The 25,020-nt window shown below is 43.8% G+C and overlaps 2 protein-coding genes across 2 annotated transcripts in view; one reads left to right on the forward strand and one right to left on the reverse strand.

Annotated features, from left to right (window-relative positions):
• bcl6b (BCL6B transcription repressor) overlaps window positions 1–25,020 on the forward strand; it is a 220,277-nt gene that overhangs the window by 64,135 nt on the left and 131,122 nt on the right. The window lies entirely within an intron of this gene.
• Window positions 817–24,929, reverse strand: LOC306914404 (calpain-5). The gene is made up of 15 exons (XM_079491402.1): window positions 24,703–24,929; window positions 20,988–21,076; window positions 20,549–20,589; window positions 16,447–16,612; window positions 12,202–12,333; window positions 10,928–11,133; window positions 10,022–10,214; window positions 7,893–8,086; window positions 7,137–7,214; window positions 6,034–6,499; window positions 4,359–4,481; window positions 3,234–3,430; window positions 2,728–2,846; window positions 1,756–1,892; window positions 817–1,018 (listed from the first exon to the last, which is right to left on the reverse strand). Exons 1-15 carry the CDS (start codon window positions 24,704–24,706, stop codon window positions 842–844), a joined length of 2,322 nt encoding a protein of 773 aa, XP_079347528.1. The 5' UTR covers window positions 24,707–24,929; the 3' UTR covers window positions 817–841.

Below are 25,020 nucleotides of genomic sequence, written 5' to 3' on the forward strand. Positions count from 1 at the left end.
ACCAGTGTCCGTGACATGATATCACAGACACTAAAATATCTAAAAACACAAATTACCCACCCAGGAAAGTGTTTCTTGTCTCCAAAACACAATTAAAATAAGATCTGATTGCAAAAGGGGTGAAGTGGCCAAAAAAAACATTTCATCATCTACCCAGTCTTATGTGAACACCCCAGACAGTTATTAAGTTGCTTGATTCAGTATTTAGATATTTGATTCATTTTAGCTGCCCCCGCCCCCTTCCTATACAAACCCATTGTAACTCCAAACTCCATTTTAACCATGATAGATTCATTGAAAACACCCAACCTTTTGTATGGTGACTGATACTGTCCTTCTAATACGTGAGGGGGCCGTGTTTTTTCATTTACTGTTTTCATTTATATTATTTTGGAAAATGTGGCAGACCACTTAGCGAGACGGAGGAGACTAAAGAATAAAAAATATATTAAAAATAAATGAAAACAGTAAATGAAAAAACATTGCCCCCTCACGTATTAGAAAGATAGTATCAGTCAACAGAAAAAAGGTTGGGTGTTTTCGATGAATCTATCATGGTTAAAATGGAGTTTGAAGTTATAATGGGTTTGTATAGGAAAGGGGCGGGGCAGCTAAAATGAATATCAAATATCAAAAATCCTGAATCAAGCAACATAAAAACTGTCTGGGGTGTTCACATAAGCCTGAGTAGATGATGAAATGACCAAACGTTTTTTTGAAAGTGAAATATCGAGAGACAGCGAGATCCAAAGAGATATCCCTTTAAGTGTTCTCCAGGTAGGGCATATGTGTTTGCCATTGCTGAGGGTTGCTTGGACAGCCCCCATTAAGTGGATGTCGGTCACAAGTCTATCAGACATTCGCTTGAAGATGTGTCTATATAGACGCAACCTTGGCTTCCCGAGCGGGACTGACCACCTCGGAGATCAATCACATGACTCTGCCTCTTCTCACAGTTTCCCGTCTGGAGACGAAGTCTTCCCAGCAGAGAGTCCCACAGTAGACCTCGGCTCCATAACTACACACGTGTAGTTATGGACACACACACACACACACACACACACACACACACACACACACACACACACACACACACACACACACACACACACACACACACACACACACACACACACACACACACACACACACACACACACACACACACACACACACACACACACACACACACACACACACACACACACACAATTTGCCTCTGAGATGTAGTACAAGTAAAGCCCAAACCACACCGTCGAGACAGGACGAGGCGGTTTTAGCGTTCGTCCCAGCGGTGTGATATGTCCTGTTGCATGTCGACCCAAGTGATTCAACTTGCAAGTAGATGCATGGCGACCCATTGGTGTGGTTTGGGCTTAAAAGTGTTGAAAATACTCCAGTAAGGTAAGGATACCTCTAATCTGTACAATACTTGAGTACATGTACTTAGTTACTTTCCACCAGTGTGTGTGTGTGTGTGTGTGTGTGTGTGTGTGTGTTTATGGCAATTGTACTGCAATTATATAACACTTTTCTCCAAAGCACTTTACGGCAGAGGAAACCATGCAAGCACCAACCAGCTCATCGGGAGCAGTTAGTGGTTCAGGGTCTTGCTCAAGAGCACTTTCATGCTTTGCCAGGAGGAGCCGGGAATCGAACCTGTACTGAATCTTTGGATTCCAAGACGGCCGCTGAGCCACTGCCACCCCATACAATATGTTTATATCCATGCATCCATGTGTGAAACCTCTGTACCTCAATAGAGATGTGTGTGTTGAGGTGCCTCCTGTAAAAAATTGTCCGGAGGTTGAACTCTGGATTTCCATCCACCTTAAACACCTGCGTCCTAATGGTGTCATTCTCACATCGCATCACAGCATACACATTCGGGCCTGTTGGGCAGATTTTGCACAGCAAAAGTTAACTCTCGAGTCAAATTAACACTCTGGATTTAGAGTTAACCGGAATGCTCACCCCAAAACACACCCTTCCCTATTTTTTCCCAGGACCGCTCGCCCCCCAGTGGTTCTTGTATTCTTGTTGCAAACGTTTTACTATGAATTTTTCATGTCAGTCAGTCACACTTCATGTCAGTCGGTCCGTCACACCTCGTGACACGCTCCATACAGTATATGGCCGTCTCCATATATGAAGATCACAACACTGACCTCATCAAACCCTTGATGGAGAAGACTGGATCATCACCTAGATCTGCATATATGGAGCCGGCCAGCAACTCTACATCTGACCTCACAGACACCATGTTGATCTGACCTCATCAAACCCTTAGATCTCCATATAGGGAGCTGACCTGTTCTGACATTCCATACGTTCCCCACCCGTCCTTCATCTTCGATGTCTCACTTTTGACTGATACCTGTCCATTCAAACTCTAGACGGGCCTGCCCCAAAGTCATTAGTGCAGCCGCGCCCGTCAGCCGGCGAAAACTAGAGTTCTCAATAGGCCCGAAAATTAAGGCCTGAGGTTAAGGTTAGGAATAAGGTTAGGTTTTGGCATAGTTTTACTGCGGTTGCGGTTACTAATAAGGTTAGTTTTAGGCATAGTTTCACTGAGGTTATGTTTAGGAATACCTGGTAGCCACCGTTCCGAGGTCGCCGGATTTGACCTGGGGCAAGGATTTGTGTTTTGGGGCAAGCGTTCTTGTATTCGATTTAGACACAGAGAGACAGTACCTGCACGTGCATAGGTACTATAGACAGACATACCTTTATGTTTGGGGTGACTAAGTCCTGACGCCCTGTGGAGATGGACAGTGGTCACCATTCTGGGCTGAGGTAGACAGCACTGGAATGCAGATGGGGATGGTAAATCCTCTTGCAACTCACTACATGGATTAGAGGGTGGAAGACAGGAAGGAAACAAGAATGTAAGAATACAAAAAGAAACAGATAATGGAATAGACTAGAAAATTCACAATTCTGGGGAATTGCAAGTGTGGTTGGTTGCCAAGTACAGAATGATGACAATGTAAGATGATTATGATGATTCTTAACCGGCCACGCATGTGGTCGGACTGTTGCATGATGTCGTATGCGCCTCGTCGGAATGCCACTCTGTCTCCAGTAGGAACAAGACAAAGCATGGTCACGTACCCAACGTACCCCTGCCGTACCCAAGCTATTCAAAGCCACTTCATTTCACTATCACACTATAAAAAAACAAAAACAATATTACGCACATGCACACCCACAAACTCACACATACTGTATACCTGAGTTGGATGTGGGAATGGGAGAAGAGGCGTAGAAGGAAACGGCCTGTAGAGCCTGGCAGAAAGGTGGTGGGCAGCACAGCATAGCGGCCAGGGGCCAGGGTCCCCCTCAGGGTCACACTACGGGAGTCCATGTAGATGGAGCTGGCTGCCTGCTCCACCACACACTGCACACGGCTGCAGCGGTTCACCTCCACCTGAGGACAGAAGGGACTCTCTTTTTTGCCTAGCGTGGGAGTCCTACTAGTAGTAGCCGGTGTTGTTTTACAGCGCCGGCTACTACTAGTAGGACTCCCTACTACTACTAGTAGTACTACTACTACTAGTATGGCAGGGTTATGGGGAAAAGGACATTATACTATTCTCTGCTTATCGGGTCGCAACTCGAATGGCCCTAAGTCGGCTAAGCGAACTTCGCAACGTTCGACAAGGCAACTTGCTCGCTTTATCTCGCTCGGTGGTGGCTCTCATGGCTCAAGTTTGCTTGAGACGGCAGGCCTCCGTCGCGGTCTAGTCCATAAAGTTATATACAGTATAAACAAGCGCCCCATCAGCGCTCATCGACTCAGCAAAAGAGGCATGTCTGCTTATTATAAGCGACTTTGGGCTTGTTTTTTTGTAAAGTTGCTAGTACAGCACATATTGGTAATTGTGGGTTGCGTTTTTGGGGGGTGGCTAAAGTGTAGTTGCTTATTTTAGCTTATTACTTAAATGCTGTTTAAACCTAGCCGCGGGGAAGAAATGAAAATGTTTTCAAGGGGGAGGGTTTTACCAGGCTAGTTTAAACCAGTGGTCCTCAAATATTTTCCTCCAAATTAATATTATGTGTACTACTATTAATATTTTTTTGAAGGGCGTTAGCCCCTTCTTTGGCCAGTTTTGAGTGAGTTTGTGTAAGCACAAACATTGAAGACAAAAGTGAGGACGCAAATTGTGATTGGCCGGAATGAGATGATGTATGATGATAAGAGCGCCCCTCACTTCACAAGGGTGTGATTATTTTAAGTACACACATTCCTCATCCACAGACTTTTCAATCAATCACAATTTCACAAGCATCCATGAATATGTGGATGGGTTACTGTCCACTCACACGTCTGCCCATCAAAACATGCAAGTCCTCACCTTCAGCACCTCAAAGCCGATGGGTAAATTATCTCCTTCTCCGTCTCTCCTCCGCATCCTCCTGTCCTCCTGCTGCAGACAGATCAACACCTCCTCATCCTTCCCACACACCTCAAACATGAACTGCAGAAGGAAAGAAAACGAGCAAACTAGTTAAATTCAGCAACAAGCAACCACTCACATGTTTATCTTACCTTATTATTACACAGCTTGGTTGAATGCTTGATTCTGATTGGTCAATCGCCACATTCAGCTGTGTGTTATTTTCTGGATAATGACCGCTGCGCTCTATAACAGACCACTGCCTAACCAAAGGCTCGGAGCACCTGGCTGCAGCCGCTGCGATGCTTGGATTTTATGCTGTACCCAACATGACAGCCATGTAAACTAACACACAATGTCATTTAACTAAACAACATGCTTTCAAGAATGTTTTTGAAAACATTTGAAGTGAGAAATTGACGATGCTCTACCCGAAAATTGATAACATTTGATCAGCACTCACTTCCTTGTTTCCGAGGCGACTCGTTGCCTCTGCGGGGCCAACTTGGAATACTTTCATTACCGTAAGCAAGGAAATACTTTGATTTGTTGTCACTTTTGGGTCAATTTATTCATTTGTGTATTACATAGCTGTGTAGGATAATGTCTGGCTAGGTGGTCATTGTTGGGAGATAATTCACCAACAGGGTGATTAAACACAGACGCGAAAGCTCTTGCTGTAACGGACCCACAGTTCATACCTTTTATTTTGTATGTGTATATTCATGGTGTTTTATTTGGTGACAGGAAGTCATTTATTTTTGAAGGAATCTTACCAGCTGTTAGTCATCTCTTGATTGAATCAAGCTCAGCTGTGGCAGGGGTTTATACCTGAACTCTACCTGACTGCCTCAGATTCAATGAAGGACAGAACAAGGCAGCATGGAGGTTGCACAAATGTTTGTTTGATAGTACCATGGACACAGACGGATAAGGAAAAGACAGACATAGAATGGACAAGGCATCAAACATGGAAAGATCAGAACTTCAGGGACCTCTACATGCTACAGAAGGATTTAGCACCCAGCTGGAAGGGGCACAAGGTACATTTCTAGTTGCTTGCACTGTTATATTGGTATTGTTGGACTTGTGGTTATATATTTTCTAATGTTTGTGTAAAAGTGTAAAGTATTTTCTATGCTGTCATTTTGATAATTGTTTGTTTATGCATTATTGATTTATGCGTTGTTTGATGTGTGTATTTTATGCCTTTTTCTTTATAGTTTCCACGTTGAGATCTGAATAAAGCAATTTCAAACTCATCAGTCGGCTTCACCCTTTTATGGCCAGCTGGGTCCGCTACACTTGCTTCTGTCTGGTTAATACTAATAGCGCCATTGCAAAAGTGTTGTTAAGGTCCCTGCAGTGCAGACTGATGTGTTGTTTGGAAAAACCCATCAGTCTGCAAGGACCTTTAGAGTTTAACTAACAGTGGTGTGTGGCATGGGTGCAGTACTTATACGTTTAGACAGTTTTTGGTTTAAACTAGTCATTGGTTAGACCAGTCATTAGTCCTACATCTACAACCTATCTCAAACCCTCACCCTAAACCTAACCTCCCACGGGGCAGCACACCTAAACCTAACCTTAACCCATGTCTAAACTAAGTATGCACCCCGTGTGGCATTCATACCTGGGGGTTGTTTAGGAAGGTGTCTCTGTGGTTGATGCAGCCACCACATCGGCTCCTCTTGTCCAGCTGCGCCTCCCACCTGCTATCAGACTCTCCACTCTCCCTACGTTTGTCCTTCTTCACCACATTCTCCTCTTTGACTGCGACCACCTTCCCTGCACGCTTTTCTCCAGCTGCTCCTCTCCCTCGCTCCCACTGTCTCTCGCCGAGTCGGGCCTCCTTGCGGTTGCCTCTCTGCTGGGTAGTGGTGCCCGGCTTGGCGCTGCTCTTCCCCAAGGCCAGTGAACGGCTGCGGAGGAGGAGGGTGGTGGAGGGGGAAGAGCTTCCAGGGGAGGTGGGTGCTGGAGCCCACTCCCCGAAGCAGCGCACCTCCCTCCAGTGAGAGCCAGGCCACAGCACGGCTTTTTCCTCCAGCCAGCATACCACCACATCCGTGAAGTAGTGACAGAAGTCCTCAAATTCTATCCTGGGGAGAAGAGTGCAAGATTAAATACAGTAGTGCAATACTCCTGTAGTGGTCCTGTGAAGTGTGAACCTTCCAGATTACTGGCAAGCATCCCAATCAGTGCGATTAGATAGATAAATAACTAAGTCTTCAGTACCCTTATAATCATACAACTTCTTAGTTTTATTTCTGTATTTCTACTGTAGGATTGACGGAGTAGAGTCACTGCTTCTTCGCCTGGAAAGGAGCCAGCTTAGGTGGTTCAGTCATCTGGTTAGGATGCCTCTCGAGCGTCTCCCTATAGGGAGGTCCTCGAGGCACGTCCCACTGGGAGGAGACCCCCGGGCAGACCAAGGCGCAGATGGAGGGATTAACTCACTGGCCTAGGAATGGCTCAGGATCCCCCAGGAGGAAGTTACTAATGTTGCTCTGGAGAGGGAAATCTGGAGCTCTCTGGTGGAGCTGTTGCCCCTGTGACCCGACTATGGATAAGCGGTTGAAGATGGATGGATTCACGTATATTTTTGGGCTGTTCTACTACTGTAAAGGTAAATTATGTAACATTTCTTTAACTTAAGAGTAAAATGTCTGGCTTGTCTGCTGTGTGAATAAAGGTCAGTGGCAAATACGGTCGGTTACCACATCATCAAACATCTACCAGAACTCGCCCACATCTCGGACCGAGAGCCCCATCTTCTCCCTCGCAGCACGGCCTATCTGCTTCCACTGCCGAGACCTGCAGGGGGAGACCAACAACAATGAATGTGAGATACCCTGAAGATATGTGTGCTTGTATCCCGATGTTTCTTGAATAAAAGAGCCATCAAAATAAATGCTATTTATTTTTATTCATTTAAGAGTGCCGTGGATTTTCTTCGTCCTTTGTGTTTGTAGCACGGAATGTGATGATTTGATTGGCTGAGCACGGAATGTAATGTATGATGATTTATGATGATACATGTGTGATTTTTGGATGTCTGAGCAGCACTCCAGAATTGTTTTTCTGAACAGTAATTGGCATTGGCATTAAACCCGACAGTCAGCAATACAAATCCAACATACCTCACATTATTATAACTAGAACAGATACTCTATACTCAAAGCATTTATTGCTCCATTTTGGCTCTCTTTATACAGTGATACTCTCTGTCCCTGCAGTGTGTAGGCAACAATAACGCAGGCATCTAGTAAAAACAAAAGCATTGCAAACTGTCTGTCAGGAATTCCAGCAAAAATTCAGCAGAGTGCAGTGACATTGGACAATGGGGGAGCAAAAAGTGGATTCATATGGTAAAATTGTCAGCAGAGATTTATCTGTTTTTCCCCAGACACCTGCACAAAGTGGAATGTTTTCAACTGTCAAGCACGTGGCATCTTTCACGTTCAATGAATGAAATGTATCTGTGACCCTTACCCCTGACTCCAGGCGCCTGTCCAATCTGTGGTGCCCCAGGGGTTCCTCATGCGCACCATAAAGACCTGGGACACCCCGCACTTATTCAGTAGCTTTTCGCCAAACCGCACCTTCCTCAGTGCAGTGATCCCATAGGCATGGCCCCGCACCAGACCACAGTCTAGCACCGTCTCCACAGTCTCACCCTGTGCTGGCTGACAGTCACACACGCACGTACGCACACACGCGCGCGCACACACACACACACACACACACACACAGGGGTGTAAGATTGGATCCGGCATCCAACACAAAACCATACAGACATCAATCAATGTCATGGAGACGGAACAGACAGACGGAACAGACAGACCAGACAGACAGACAGACAGACAGACAGACAGAAGGTGAAGAGATCAACACATGATAGTGTCTAATCTCAGGGGTTTTCAACTGATTATGAACCAGGGACCACCACCCTGACTAAGAATGAACCTGGGGACCACTGTTGTTGGGTGGGGGGATATGGGCGTGGTGTGGGAGGAAAATCTTAAAATTAAATATTCACTGTAAAGGGGCTTCATTTAATTTGTTAATTTGAGGTGAATTAAATCAAGCCCTTAACAGTCATTATTTAACTATGCTAGTGGTCCGTCCGGAGCTCAAAAAAGATTGAGAACCACTGATCTATTCCTTTGTCATGGCTGGTTGCCCTTATTCTGTTCTCTTAACCTGCCATAAACTCATACAGCAGACACATGCGATTGCATGATTATATGGGCACGTTTGCTAATAATGGTGACTCAACCAGTCAATCCGCGGTAGGCCTGCACTTTCCCTTGAAATTCCAATTCCCTTTTCTGTAGAAGTTATTGATATCCAACTTCCCAGTAACTGACAACATTGATGTGTCATCATACATCACCAGGTCATTTAGTGCAGAGGTTCCCAACCACTGGTACTGTCTAGTACCACTGGTGGTACTTGAGCCCCCCTCTTGGTGGTGAATAGGCTCTCCAGCCGTGCTGAAATGAGCATGACAGCACATCTAGCTGTTAATAGAAGATTTGAGAGCGGATTAATCACATTAGAAATATCATCAGTTGTGCTGATTAGTGATTTAGACAGAGTTTTGTCAGAGCAGCAGCATTATTGTCTTAGGAATGGAACAAAAATGTGGACCTGTATTTTAACATCAGTTATTGTGGTGGTACTTGGAGAGCCAAATATTTTCTGAGGTGGTACTTCAGTATAAAAAAGGGTGGGAACCAATTATTTAGTGCACCAACTGGTCAGGGACCACATGCGATACCTTCACGGACCACCAGTTCTTATCTGATCAATAATGACTCTTAAAGGGACACTATCACACCCTTTTTTTGGCTTGTTCTCTTTTTGAGGGCCTCCTACATCCAGCTTTTAGTTACCGTCCACAAACGTAGTCTTAAACAAACATTTAATTCCCGTTGACAATGAATGGAGAATTTTACGTCATAGCGTCTGAGCTAATGGGCATAGTGTCTATTTTACGTCATGTATGATGATAAAAGCGGCCCTCACTTCACACGGGTGTGATTTTTGAGGGGTGCTAGCCCCTCCTATATATTTTGTCCTTAACTCGTGTCACATTTGCCATTGAAAATGAAAGGAGAATTTACGTCATATGTGTCTGAACAAATCGGCTTTTTGTGGCAACGCAAACATTAAATGCCGTTGACAATGAATGGAGAATTTACGTCATATGTGGCCGAGCAAATCGGCTATTTTGTCCTAACACAAACATTAAATCACAGAAATTCAGTTGTTAAACATTGTATCATGGTTAAAAGATAACATAAGTTGACAAATTAATTCATGAAGAAGTATATTCACTTTTTATTGGATGATGTACGACGACAAGAGCGCCCCTCACTTCACACGGGTGTGATTTTTTTAATATAAAAAAAGGATTAACATTTCAACATTTTCGCCTATAACGACATGCCCCAAAATAAATAAATAGGTTCAAAGTGGTTCAATTGTACTGTACTGAAAATAGCCGCTATTTGTAACATCAGCCATTAATCAACTGTAGATTTAGTCGACTAAAATGTTATGATATTTAGTCGACCAAAACTCGACCAAAAATTGCTGTCAAAAACAACACTGACTCGTATAGAGCAGGTGATGAGGGCTTTGCCGTCGTGGGCCTTGGCCAGCGTGTGGAAGAGCGCCATCCTCTGGTCACTGTGCTCCGACAGGGCCTGGGTGTCCAGGGCGAGGGGCTCCGACACCCCCCCTGTGAAATCGATCAGCGCCTCCGCCGTGTTGCCCCCCTCCAACGCCTCGTAGCATCCGTTTAACCTGATGTGTTGTTGGGCAAAAAGAGTTGGTTTATGTTACCACTTGAGCTCAGAACGTGTCCTCCTTTCAGGCCAAAAAAAGAGGACACGATTGATTAATTAATAATTCACTGTGGTCAAAAAATTCCCTCAAAAATCACACCTGTGTGAAGTGAGGGGCGCTCTTATCATCATACATCATCATACATCATCACATTCCCGCCAATCACAATTAGTGTCCTCACTTTTTATCCTCAAGTCCTTTTATCCTCAAGGCTAATCACTTGTGGCGTCCTCAATTTTCTGTAAATCTCTATGGGGAAAAATGAATGGAATATTTTTCAGTGGAACCTGAAAACCACGCCCACGTCTATGCCCTCCAGCCTTCCAGGGGGTCCCCAACTAAATGATAGATAGTTAGGAACCAAATGGACCCTTATGGGTCTGTAACTCAGGGGTCCATTTGGTTCCATTTTTACACTCTCAGAGTTAAATTAACAGTGATTTTACATTATAAATGATGGTCCCAGAGATAGAATGGGGTCCATAATGCATGTAAAACTGGGGGTCTTTGAAATTAAAATGGTTGAGAATCACTGCTAGAGCCGTACAAATCTTCTCTTATATACCGGGGTTCCTGGCATATGTTTTCAAATGGGGGTCCACGGGCTAATGAATGTCAATTTGGGAGTCCTTAACATGAAAAGGTTTGAGAACCACTGCATTAGCACTCACTTGGCGTAGGCCTTCTCCAGCAGAGCGCTCCAGAACTCTCGAGGCGTGGCGGAGCGGCAGAACAGCAGCGCCCCGTCCTCGCTCACGGGGAGGCGGTCGTCCACCACCACGTCCAGCCATCGGCCGAAGCGCCAGAAGCGGAAATGGAAGATCCCGGCGTAGCGACGTTTGGGGCTCCATTCCTGTTCCATGTGGTCAGGAATCACCTGGTCGGAAGGAGTCGATCAAGGCAGTTATGATTATGAACGGTGATGGAAGTAAATGTTTTAAGTATCAATACGGCAATGTACTGTAGATATACTTGCAAGTAGACATCCTATATTCAAAATGTGCTCGAGTAAAATCGGCATAAAATAAGTACCAAAAGTAAAAGTACTCAAAATGTATAAAATATATTTAGAAAATAGATCTACACAATGCATTATTTCAAATTGCCAACATATATATAGGAAGTGTGTTTTGGTTAGTGTGTTTTGGAATAATAATCAAAATCTAGTAACTACAGTTTCATCAGTAAAAAAAGGGTTATTTTCCTCTGAGATGTAGTGCAGAAGGAAAAGTATTGAAAATGGGAAAATTGGAAATACTCCAGTAAAGAAAAAAAACTCAAAGTACAGTACTTTACAGTACACCACTGGTTATGAAGGGCACCGTTAGGAAGGAATGGAGGTTTGGCCAGGGTTGGATTTGCTGGAGAGTTTTAGGGAAAATGCATGCATGCCTCTGCTTTTGATATCCCCCTCTGGTCATTATTGTCATGGCCCGTGTGGGCCGTAAACGTGTTTATCCCTGCTTCAGATCAGACTGAATAAAATACATGCATTTCCTTTTGGGAAATGCATGTATTTTCATTTCACAATAACAAAGTATATGTAATTAGAAATGTACTGTAGGTATCATGTATCATGGCATCCCTTTGTTTTGTTTTAAATTTTTACTTCAAAATAAGATCAAACAGATTTACAATCAAACATTTTCATGCAAAGGACCCCAATCTGAAAAGATTTCGTGCCAGGGGTTCCTGAGTAGATTTGTGTTCATTTCCAAATAATTCCATAAATTCCACAAAGATTTTCTCTATTTTTCCACATTATTAAAATATAGCAGATCTACAAGGTTATAGATGTATGAAGTGGTTTAACTGATTCTGATATATTAACTAATTATTCTGGGGGCCCCCTGCAACCCCCTCAAGGACCCCTGGCGGTCCCCCGACCCCACATTGAGAACCATTGCCATAAGATCTTCCAGAACACTCAAAACTCCATACAGACCTTCTTCCAGAGCGACGGCTCTGATGCCAGACAGGAAGTGGCTGCCACCATCCAACAGTTACCCAGACTGCCCTGGTGCAAATCCTGTGTGCTGAGGCCATCAACAAACAGCCGCGGGTCCTTACATAAGTCCTGGAGAGTGTGTGTGTGTGTGTGTGTGTGTGTGTGTGTGTGTGTGTGTGTGTGTGTGTGTGTGTGTGTGTGTGTGTGTGTGTGTGTGTGTGTGTGTGTGTGTGTGTGTGTGTGTGTGTGTGTGTGTGTGTGTGTGTGTTCCAAGACAGAAAGAAAAAAGATAAATATAGAAATAAACAATGAATCCACCGTGGTGCACTCGGCTTTTATCACGGAGCACATATGCATGTGGCGAATATGGTAACAGGTACGGTCGCCCCTTTTCCATCTCGCCCCACTACTCTACCTAGCTGTAAATAACAAACATAAATTCATGTTGGTGATTATATAAAAGGTATTATCATATTAATTCATAATTGTTAAGTTCACTCTGTATATCCATGGGCATAATAGCATCCATGATGCCATTACAAAACATGGGCTATAAGAAATGTGTTTAATAAAACGAAATTAACTGCTAGAAGGTCCTAAATTAACTAGATTAACCGTCTGTCTCATGTTATTCTTCCTTGATAGTATAGAGATCGACTAATATACAATCAAATAAATCTGTATCATTTCAGATTCCAGGGAGGGAGGGAAATACTAAATGAACTGTTAACTACATTAACACTTTTTGCGGGGGCGAGTTGGTAAAGGGGCGAGTCGTCTGGTATTCAGCGAATATCACCCTCCCCGCTCCGCTTACCAGTGGTGGAAAGTAACTTAAAAGTAATTTACTTAAGTACTGTGCTTAAGGACAATTTTGAGGTATTTGTACTTTACTTGAGTATGTCAAATGTTCAGTACTTTTACTTCTACTCTGCTACATTTCAGAGGCACTTTTACTTCACTACAATTATTTGACAGCTTTAGTTACTAGTTACTTTGTACATTTTGATTATTATTAGAAAACATACATTAACCACTTCAGCCCTATATACATTTCGGCCATTTGAAAATAGCTGATCTACAAGCTCACAATGTGTCGCATCGCGACGCATTGTGAGCTTGTAGATGAGCTATTTTTTTACATATGAAAACTTGAAATGGGACATTCTGCAGAGTACATTGTCAATACTTTTGTACCTTTACTCAAGTACATTTTGAATTCCGGACTTTTACTTGTAATTTGCGTCCTCAAAATTGAGGACGCAAATTGTGATTGGCCGGAATGAGATGATGTATGATGATAAGAGCGCCCCTCACTTCAAACGGGTGTGATTTAATTTTTTACAGATGTTCAGTACTGTAAAACATATTGACATAAAGAGACACACATAAGCAAATAACCCCTTCAAACACACACATAAACTAGGCACAGGTCTCCACCAGGAGGATAGGAGTGTGAGTGTGATGTTTGGCAAAATGTTTAGGAGCAATATAAACATGTGTGTGCGTGTGCGTGTGCGCGTGCGTACATTTGTGTGACGTGGCTTGGCCTGTTGTAGCGCCACCATGAGGCTGATTTGAAAACTGTCAAGTGGCATTTCTTCCAAAGCCTAGTGGGAATATGCATGCAGTTTCACCACAATCGGACGCTGTGTTGAGTAGTTGTGGCGATTTGTACAAAACCAAGCCAATCGTAGCCAATGAGGGTGGATTATGAGAAATCAAACAAACCCGTCTTGATCACATGACTATGGAGAGCATGTGTACCGATTTGCGTGAAATTTGGATACAATCTGAAGGAGTAATATTAGAAAATGTGTTTTACATATGTCGGCCTCCTGGTGGCGCTATAAAGAGCAGATGTGAAAAATTCCAGGCAAAGGTTTTTCCTTGGCCTCTAGGGAGTTGGCATACAAAGTTATCCACAGATCCGTGCAGTTAGAGGTAAAAACACTTTTCTGCCAGTTATAGCGCCACCATGAGGCTGAGTTGAAAATGTTCATGTGGCATTTCCTCCTCGGCCTAGTGGGAATGTGTGTGCACAATTTCACGGAAATCACACGATGTGTTCATGATTTGCAGCATTTTGTTTGAAACTGAGCACTCCTGCTTGCTTTGGAAGCCAATCTTAGCCAATCAGGATGGAGTCTGAGAAATCTGAAAGACCTGTTTCGTTGAATGGCTCTAAAGAGACTGTGTACCAATTTGCGTGATGTTTGGACAAAATCTGTAGGTGTACTGTCCAAAAACTTGTTTTGCACAAAGCGGCCTCCTGGTGGCGCTATAACAGGCCGTTCTGGAAATTTTGGGGCAGAGGTTCATCGTTGGCATCCAGGGAGTGTGTGTGCAAAATTTGGCATCGACCGGGTTAACGGTGCCAGAGATTAGCTGATCACAGACGGACGGACGGACGGACACACGGACGGACGGACGGACGGAGTGCAAAACATACTCTCTCCCCATGCCTTCGGCCTGGTGGAGACAACAATCCAGGGGTCTTTGCCAATGAAACGTTTTCCCTGGGATGATATCAAGTTCATATCAAGTTGAGTTCAGCAGATGAAGTCAGACAGATTCAGTGACAGATGTGATACCTTGATGATTGGGAAAGTAGAGTTGTGTGTGTGTGTGTGTGTGTGTGTGTGTGTGTGTGTGTGTGTGTGTGTGTGTGTGTGTGTGTGTGTGTGTGTGTGTGTGTGTGTGTGTGTGTGTGTGTGTGTGTGTGTGTGTGTGTGTGTGTGTGTGTGTGTGTGTGTGTGTGTGTGCCTGTGTGCAAATGGTCATGAGCTCATAAGTGTTTTGTTCTGCTTGTCTGCTGTTGGCGTGTGAATGACAACAGAGACGGGTGACAGCTGTCTCCCTTATGACTCCCCATGGATGTACACTTAGAATACCCCAGAAGAGCATTAGGAACACAATTCCATTATTCCATTAATAATCCCATTGTCCCCCCCCACACTGACTGAGCAATTAGACAGCCAATACAGTTTCAGTCAGGATGTCATGTCAATAGTGAAAGACTGACTTAAACTTCTTACACTGAATCAGTGGTTCTCAAACATCCGCATGTCAAGGACCCCCAAACTCATATGCATTTGGCTGTGGAACCCCACTGATTCCGTTCCCCCTGGGACCCCCTGAAGGACCCCCTGAAGGACCCCTTGGGGGTTACCGGACCACACTTTGAGAACCACTGCACTCCACCAATGGGACAAACACTGATCCAAGCCAACAACTTTGCAAATTATAGGAAACCAATATAATCTAAATCTGAATGACGAACATTTCAAGAGTTCAAAATATTTTTCAATTAAAATATTTGAAATGAAAATTAGATTCAATACTTGACTTGACCTTGACTGTAAACTTCCTATGCCATTGCCATTATTTATATTTGTTACCGTACTACGAAAGGCTATTTACGCTCATGTAACTAAGATAAACTACATTTTCACACGGCCGCATCCACCTCGAACCTCTGTGGTTAAAAGCTCCTCTCTGCACCCCACAAACATATGCTATTTAAATCAGTTGGAGCCCATTGCAGAGACACACCAATATACCCCTAGTCAGTTGGCAACACGCGCCACACACACTCTGGTGTGACGGTTCGAGTTACACGGTGATGATGCTCCTGTAATAGAAAGTGCCTTAATTAACTACATCCTAATGGAAATATAACATACTGAGGACACTGCCTTTATACGTGGGTGTAGAGAGAGAGCCAAAGGATATTTCCAAATCATTCTTAGCATTCTTAGCATGGTGATGGCCGCATTGGAAAAGCCAGTGAGTGAGTGCCAGCTGCAAGAATATGTTTAGCTTTAGATGATCACAACAACAAGAAAAACAAGAAATTGGAATTGAGTGTCTTGTGTGTATACAAATGGACGAGTAAGGGTCAGGATTTGTATTTTGCATTGCACTCGATGAGGAACATGCCTCCCACTATGTGAATTAGCCTGGCCTAGCCTTCAGATATACTGTACTCCATGAAAATGTAAAGATATCCTCGGTCTGTCTGTAAATAGCATCCAGACTGACAAGTAAAACTCTGTTATTTAGCACGATCCTCTCATTGTACACAGTAAAACTGTGTGTCCACGTCTCTCTCCCTCTCTCTCTCTCTCATGTCTAATTTATGCTCCTATGTCTAATTTATGATCCTATAATTGCCGATCTACAAGCTCACACCACCATTGCATGACAAATCTTAATGTGTAAATCACGCTTGAAGCTCACCCTCGGCCTCTTCCATGTGACTCCAGGCGGTGGTTCCCGCTTGTAGAAGAGGGACTGAGCGGACGCGGGGAACAGAGGGTCCTTGAAGAGCACGCCTCGACCCAAGCAGCTCCGCTTCAACTGACGGTAGTTCTGGCCCTGGAAGTCGCACACTTTTTCTGGCATTCTGAGTGGGGAGGGGAAGAGAAATTGGTGAGGCGGTGTGTAAGAAATGCTCTTAATACTCCCCGACTAGTAGACTACCATTACAAACTAGAAAAGGGCGTTCCTCTGAGTGCCTGTCTGCCGGCCAGGCCTGTATAAGTAGTCTATCTATAGCTATCTAAGAAAAACATTCTTAGCATTTGTGGTCAAGCAAAAAATAACAAAATTCAAAATAACATAACATGTAAACAAGTAACCAAGACAGCGTCTGCAATACTGCATAGTATAACTATCTAACTCAAAATAGGCAACATGAAAGGACACAAGGAATAGAGGGTATGCACATGCATAAAGTGAGTGGCAAAGTAAGTTTAACATTGTTTATTGCTGTCAGATAGGACTTTTCTGTGTGGATGTATGGGGCTGTCAAGGCCAGAAAGTAGTTTATTGCCACTCAGTAGGCGTTCCTGCATAACATGATGATGTCAGATCATGTCACACACTTACCCTCTATGAGGAGTGCTAGGGGGTGAGGAAAGGTGGAGTCTGAACTCTAAAGAGGTGATTTTTCAGAATGTGGTGGAAGATGGGGAGAGTCTGCAGTCCTCCTGACTGCACGAGTCAGCTGGGGAGCCAGGAGCAAGAAGAGGCTAGGACGTGTGGAGCATTACATCAATCAGCAACACCACCACAAACCATCCTGGTTCTCCATACATCTGGCCAGCTTGTCAGTACGTCCACGTAAGGTTAATGTGGGACATCCTTGTGACCACAACACCAATTTGCTGGCTGGCAGTTCTTGATGTCTTTGGCAGTGTCCTGCTACTCTCACTTTCCTTGGTATTCCCTCAGATTCTTGTTAGTAGACTCTTGCTGATGTTAAGTACAGCATGCAACATTCTGATGTAGCACCCGTAGAGAATTCTGCAGGGTTGGTTTCAGGGTCCAGCCTTCACTGCCATATAGGAGAACAGACTCTGCTGTTGCATAGAAGAAGCTGCATGAGTTTGATTTGTCGGGGCCAATGCCGCTCAGTGCTTTCGATCCTCACTTTCAGATCTTGCCTAGTTGAAGCCAGGTATTTGAAATCCTTGAATTCCTTCAGAACAGTACCTCTTGTTGTTGTTGTTATAGATGGATGGTCTCTCTCTTGCTTGGCATTTATCCAAAGGCCAAGCATGGCACACTGACTCCACTCTGCTCAGGAGCTCCTGTGCTTGTTCCACAGTTGGAGAGCAGGCTGATGTCATCCACATGTAGTGGACGATGCTGTACTCCACATGCTTAATTCCATACCGTTTGTTTTTTAAATGTTACAACCCCAACTTTTAATCAATAATTTAACCTATAAATTAACTAGCACAGTTCTAGCATTGCCTGGACTTTAAACTACCTCACCTAACCTAAATAAATAACTTTGGGAACTATTTCATTAGCATAGGCACAAGGCAAGACAGTCTTATCCCCATTTGTATTGACCCTCTAGTCTAGTCTATACCTCTGTGGGTCTGTCTGCAGGAACACCAAGGCCTCATGTCACCTCCAAACATTTCCAGCTGATTCAGCCATAGTAGGCCATATTATAAACAATGACAAAGATCAAAACTCCATTAATAGGTTTCCTCAATCTGAATATTGTAAGATCAGCTGGTCATCAATGTTTAGAAGGAAAGAAAGTTTTAGAACCACTGGTGTATAGGACATGAATCAATGTGCACTCCTGCCAGCTGACATAAGACTAATTTTATTCCTCATGAAGTAGGTTAAGCTATTTGGCAGAGGTAGGTGGGGGTCGTACGAGGTCAGGAGAGGTACAGTGAGGTGATGGTACCATTTTAGTCATTAGAGTATGAACTGCCAGGGACCCTGAGTCAGCGTGTGTGTGTGTGTGTGTGTGTGTGTGTGTGTGTGTGTGTGTGTGTGTGTGTGTGTGTGTGTGTGTGTGTGTGTGTGCACATGTGCCAGCATGTGCAGAGGGAACACATGCAGGTGTTTGCAGATACTGTATACTGGCCTGGTCAACAGAAAACTAAACCCCGTTTTCCAGCACATCTATGTCATGGTTTAGATCAGGGGTTCTCAACGTTTTTGGCCGGGGACCCCCGGAAATGCTTTGGCAATGTCTCGGGACCCCCGCCCCGCCCCCTCCCGACCCCCAATATAAATTGACTGCTACAATAACCTTAAACCATTTTGGGCGGGAACCCCTTTTGGTGTTTTAAGCATTGTTATAATTTAGCTATTGAAAAATAGCAGATCTACAAGCTCATAGCGCGCCACCGAGTGGCGCGCTACGAGCTTGTAGGTCTGCTATTTTTGAAAAATCGTGAAAATAAAATTTAAAAAAATCTTTTTTTTTTCTTTTTTTTGAAAATAATTTGGGGACCCCCTAAAATAATTTTGCGACCCCCCGAGGGGTCGCGACCCACGGGTTGAGAACCCCTGGTTTAGATTATGCAACCACCTTTATGTGGAACCTGAAGTGTATTCTCTTGGCTCTCTGTGGTAGACACAATTCCCCGCCACAATGGTGCATCCAGTGATTGCTCTCCCTTTTGCTCTTTATCAATACTGTGTCATCATTTTGGTCCACTATCCTGGAGTGGAAAGCATTCCGGGAGTCCTACTTATGAGCAGCAAGCTGACAGCCCTCCATGCAGTCGTGATATCAGAGAGGCAGAAGGTGTGAGTGTATACAGTACAGCGTGTGGTGTTCACTTCCCTCCCTTTCTCCTCTGTTGTGACTGTCTGTCTCCCGGTGTCCCTCCCTATGGCAACAGTTAAGGCCCCACACACCGAGCGCGATTTCGGATTTTTAAGTGGCGTTTCTCCATCGGTTTTCCGGAAAACGCAGCCGGTGTGCAACCACCTTTACTGTAAAGGACTGCTGACTATATTGGTGCTACTACAGATCTTTATCTTCCCCTTTGACGCAGTTGAGAGCAGGTGGATTGACGTTTAAATGTCCATACTGTGCCTTCCCCCTGCTGTCAGTTTGTTTCATTCAACCTGAACAAAGAATTTGAGTGAAAATTTAAAAGAAATAAGAAATTTGTTTACCTACCCGGTGGTGTCTTTGAATTTCAGTTTGTAAAATAATTCCTTAACGGTGAATGAAGAATCCAAAAATGAAGAAACAACTTCATGAATGGAATTAATCAGAGATTGTTAAATCGAATCAGAGATCTGATGTGGGTGAAGCATTCCTTTAATGCTACAGCAGTTACTCCTGAGATCCTCTCGTACAGTTACACACTGCTACGGTAAGTCGTCTACATGTTGTATTATGTAACAGCTTCTACAGTTGAAAACGGAGGGGAGAAAAAAAGCACATCGGCTGTGTCAGATTCCACACGTGACTTCATACCCAGCCAGGCTGTGTGGCTACATACATACATGATGCATGTTGTAGGTGCGTGTGCATGCATACGACTGTGTGTGTGTGTGTGTGTGTGTGTGTGCGTGCGTGCGTGCGTGCGTGCGTGCGTGCGTGCGTGCGTGCGTGCGTGCGTGCGTGCGTGCGTGCGTGCGTGCGTGCGTGCGTGCGTGCGTGCGTGCGTGCGTGCGTGCGTGCGTGCGTGCAACCACGTCACGCAGTTGCAGGGTGATACGACTGTGGCTGTGCCTCTGTAACCCTAGATTTGTCCAGACAGACAATAGAATGACAGAAACCACACTGAGTGACATAACACACAATTATAGCAATAAGAATAAAAGCCTCACACTTGCTACAACCACACTGCTAAAACCAAACGCTCTTTGGGTGTCAGCCAATCAGAGGCATGTATGTACACATTATGTCCCCGTACAAACGTATAGTCAACACAGCACACAAATGTTCAGAGGGTTAAAATAAAAACAGTAGTTCTAGTAGTTAGTAGTAGTTAGTAGTTCCTAAAATGCTGTGTGCATGCACATGTCAATGCATTATACATACGAGCAGTAAGAGCACCTTCACCTTGCAACTGCGTTGATCCTTTTAATCAATTTGATGATTCCCTAAGTGTGTCAGAGACATAGAGAGAGAGAGAGAGAGGAAGGGAGGGAGGGAGATAGAAAGAAGAGGGAGAGTGTCATGTGAGAGTTTGTGTCTAGGTGCTTGCGTTAATGAGCGTGCATGCATACGCGTGCATGTGTGTGTGTGTGTGTGTATCTCTTACTGCTGGCTCTGCGTATCTCATCAGGCAGTGTCCCTTCTCTGACCCCTCTTTTCTCCTCTCCTTCCAACAACTTGATGGGGTCCTTCTGACTCCCATGCTCCCAATTCAATTCAATTCAATTGGCATGAGAAATGATACGTCTAACGCCATGCGTCTATTTGGCAGTGCAATCAGAGTGAGACACACAAACGTACATTTTGAACGAAGGCAGAGAGCGATTTATGTTTGGCCACTGACCGTGTTTTTTCCGCGCTGGGCAGGTTGTGTCGGCACTCTGTAATCGCTCCATCGCATCACGGAATGGGAAACTGCGAACAGCCACAAAGCTGGGTTGAAAACACAGAGGTAAAGTCAGTGACGTATCATGGCCACAAAGCACAGGCGTAAGCGGCACTTAATTTTACTCATACGTCACGGTCTATGACTTGGCCAACTGAACCGCGCACACAGCTGTGAGTGTGTGCGCACAAACTGTTCTCTTCTCTATAGAGGTTATGCGCATGCATAAAGTGAATGGGAAATCGAGTGGCAAAGTTACTAATGTCGTTTAACGTTGTTTAATGCAGGGGTTCTCAACGTTTTTGGCCGGGGACCCCCGGAAATGCTTTGGCAATGTCTCGGGACCCCCGCCCCGCCCCCTCCCGACCCCCAATATAAATTGACTGCTACAATAACCTTAAACCATTTTGGGCGGGAACCCCTTTTGGTGTTTTAAGCATTGTTATAATTTAGCTATTGAAAAATAGCAGATCTACAAGCTCATAGCGCGCCACCGAGTGGCGCGCTACGAGCTTGTAGGTCTGCTATTTTTTTTAATTTTTTTTAATAATTTGGGGACCCCCTAAAATAATTTGGCGACCCCCCGAGGGGTCGCGACCCACGGGTTGAGAACCCCTGGTTTAATGCAATCAGATAGGACTTGTCTGTTTGGATGGGCTATCAAGGCCAGAAAAATAGTTTTTTGCCAACTTCCGGGTATGATGATGATGTCACGCGCATACCCTCTATTGTATGTGTGTATACTGTATATCTTGCCACACATCTTGCGCCAGTTTATACGTTCGCCTTCTCCTACCAAACCACTCAGTTTGCACACATCTCTCCATGCACAATACCTACTGCATGCCTGTCCAGACATAACGTACTATGTTGCATCCATGCAACTGTCATAATTACCGTACAGTTTGCATTTGCATGAAATACCATGTTATTGCGCAACATTTCACGGTGATGCAAATTACATCACATTTTAGGCCACACACACACACACACACACACACACACACACACACACACGGCGCAGCAGTACAGTATGGTACAGTACAGCACAGTATGCTACAGTAAGGCACAGTATGGTACAGTACAGTGAGGTACAGTATTGTACAGTGTCAGTACAGCACAGTACAGTACAATATGGTACAGTCTGGATTCTAGTATATTCTAGAGTCTGAATTCTAGTATATATATACACACACGCACGCACACACACGCACACACACACACAAAATAGCAGTAAAGGCGTTGCTGTGTAGATGGGCTACGTTCAACTAGGTGAATAACTTATAGGGATAAGGTGGAATGCATGTTTCATTGTTTTGTAATAAAAATCTACAAAGTAACTACCGGTAGTAACCAAAGTTAGAGTAAAAAGTAGCCTACAATATCTGACTTTGAGATGTAGTGGAGTAAAACAATATTAATAATTAAAATAAATATATAGGCTATAATATATACAGTATGTATATCATATATCATTGTCACATACTGTCTGAGCTATTAAAAGGGATCTTAGAATAGAATAGAAAACACAAGAACAAAATAGCATTGAAGGCACAAAGAGGTATGATAGCCTATTAATCCTTTGAATTTAAATTCCCGCACGACAATGCCTATTTATAAACGCCCCCTTTGTTCATTCTCACACACACACACACACACACACACACACACACACACACACACACACACACACACACACACACACACACACACACACACACACACACACACACACAGTCACACACCTTTCAACGACCATCTGGCCCGCACATACCCACCTGTGAACAATGTCACCCTGACAGCCTGTAAATCCTCAGTGATTTATTATGCCCATTTCCCGTATACGCATTTGCAATAAAAATTCAATCAGGATCTCCTCTGGGCTACAGTAGTAACTCATCTTGTCAAATATCTATAAGTTATGATAAAGTAATCCACCTGTCAGTCAGGCTGCGGCAACTGATCAGACGAAAACCCTATGTTCATATTTCCCAAAATGTATTTTTGCAGCAGTCAAGCATAGAGCGCTATATAATGAGATATATAGGTCAGATAAGTACAACATTCAAAATGGACTACAGCTGTTAGTAATGGCTTCAATTCAGCCTGATTTATAGCAACTTCATCATCGTACAGTCTAGACCAGGGGTTCTCAACGTTTTTGGCCGGGGACCCCCGGAAATGCTTTGGCAATGTCTCGGGACCCCCGCCCCGCCCCCTCCCGACCCGCAATATAAATTGACTGCTACAATAACCTTAAACCATTTTGGGCGGGAACCCCTTTTGGTGTTTTAAGCATTGTTATAATTTAGCTATTGAAAAATAGCAGATCTACAAGCTCATAGCGCGCCACCGAGTGGCGCGCTACGAGCTTGTAGGTCTGCTATTTTTGAAAAATCGTGAAAATAAAACTTTAAAAAAAATCTTTTTTTTTCTGAAAATAATTTGGGGACCCCCTAAAATAATTTGGCGACCCCCCCGAGGGGTCGCGACCCACGGGTTGAGAACCCCTGGTCTAGACGGTGTAGTTAGTATGCCGAAGATATCCGATGCTGTGAGCTTGTAGATCGGATATTAAAATATATCCATCCAAACGTATTTTTAAACATACAACATAGGGAGAACGGGGTAAGATGAGTCACTTTTTACTTAAGTTGTCCTGGAAGCAAGGCAAAATGAGATGGCAATAAAAACGTAACATCTACCCTTATTTCAGCAGTGATGCAAATAGCCTGCATCCTGCATCCTTAGACTCACTAAATTGATTAAGAACACAATCATGTCCCCCTCCGGGGGTCCTGGGATGCAATACTGTAATCAGTACTGTACTCTAACGTGACAACGTCGTTGAAGTAAGAGTCAAAAATGTCCCTGGGACCCGACCACCCCTGGGTCCAGGGACCCATTACATTGAAAATCTAATCTATTTACATCACTGTTTCAGGATGTCTTCTATCAATTGAAATGTTGAGTAAGCAAGGGCCATGAAAATATGAAAAAAGTGGTATGTGGCTCAATTTGCCCCAGGTAAGGGGTAAGTTGAACCACATGGTATTTTAATGTTAAAAAGCTTCAACTTGAACAGATAACATAGGCCTATTCACTTTAATCACTTATCGAATATAATTTGACTAAATAAGACTTTCCCTCTTGCAAATAGTCTTATTTGTTTATTTATTATTTAAACAATATAAAGACAATTAAATAAAGTTTGTTATTCAGAACCTTATAATAGCCTTTGCAATTGTTAATACAATATTGCATATCCAAATTAAAGCAAAGACATAGAAATATGAATAGTGATTCACATTAGGAAAATTGGCTCAATTTACCCCTGGACATTTGGTTCATTATACCCACAGCCACTATTTTAGAAAAAAAATGACTAGAATAATACTTCAGACAATTTATTTGATAAATTATTCACATGTTTCTATCCATTGGCAAATCACCAACATGTATGATATCAAAGTTTAGACCTGGGTATATTTTGCTTTGTTATAGCATAGCCTAACAGTGATTTTACCTGATACATGTGTCGAAATCTTACTTTGACCGACAACATTTTCTTTTTGTAAAATAATGTTTTCTACTTTCCCTATGTGCTTCCCAACTTCACACCCAGGTGTAAATGATGGACGCTTACTAGATTTAAGGTTCCGACTTGTCTTACCCATAGAGGAGGGTCTTAGTTACCCGCTGGCTCATCTTACCCAGGGCTGTGGGTCCCTAAAATATTTTCAGACGGGGTCACGGGGGTCTGTGTAACTACCCCACACACTGTGTATACGGTAAATACATACGGTAGGCTTATTTGGGGGTCCGCCGTGACATGAAAATGTTTGAGAAGAGAACCACTGGTTTTAGTGGTTGAAAAACAACATGCAACAAGTAGGATACAAGCCTAAACCCAAAATTAGGCAACTACAAAAACAAGCCCATCGATGTGTTCTACTATCGATTCATCATCCTAAATCGAACCAGCAGCCCA

This window comes from Electrona antarctica (genome assembly GCF_951216825.1).
Source record: "Electrona antarctica genome assembly, chromosome: 21".
Classification (NCBI taxonomy): domain Eukaryota; kingdom Metazoa; phylum Chordata; class Actinopteri; order Myctophiformes; family Myctophidae; genus Electrona; species Electrona antarctica.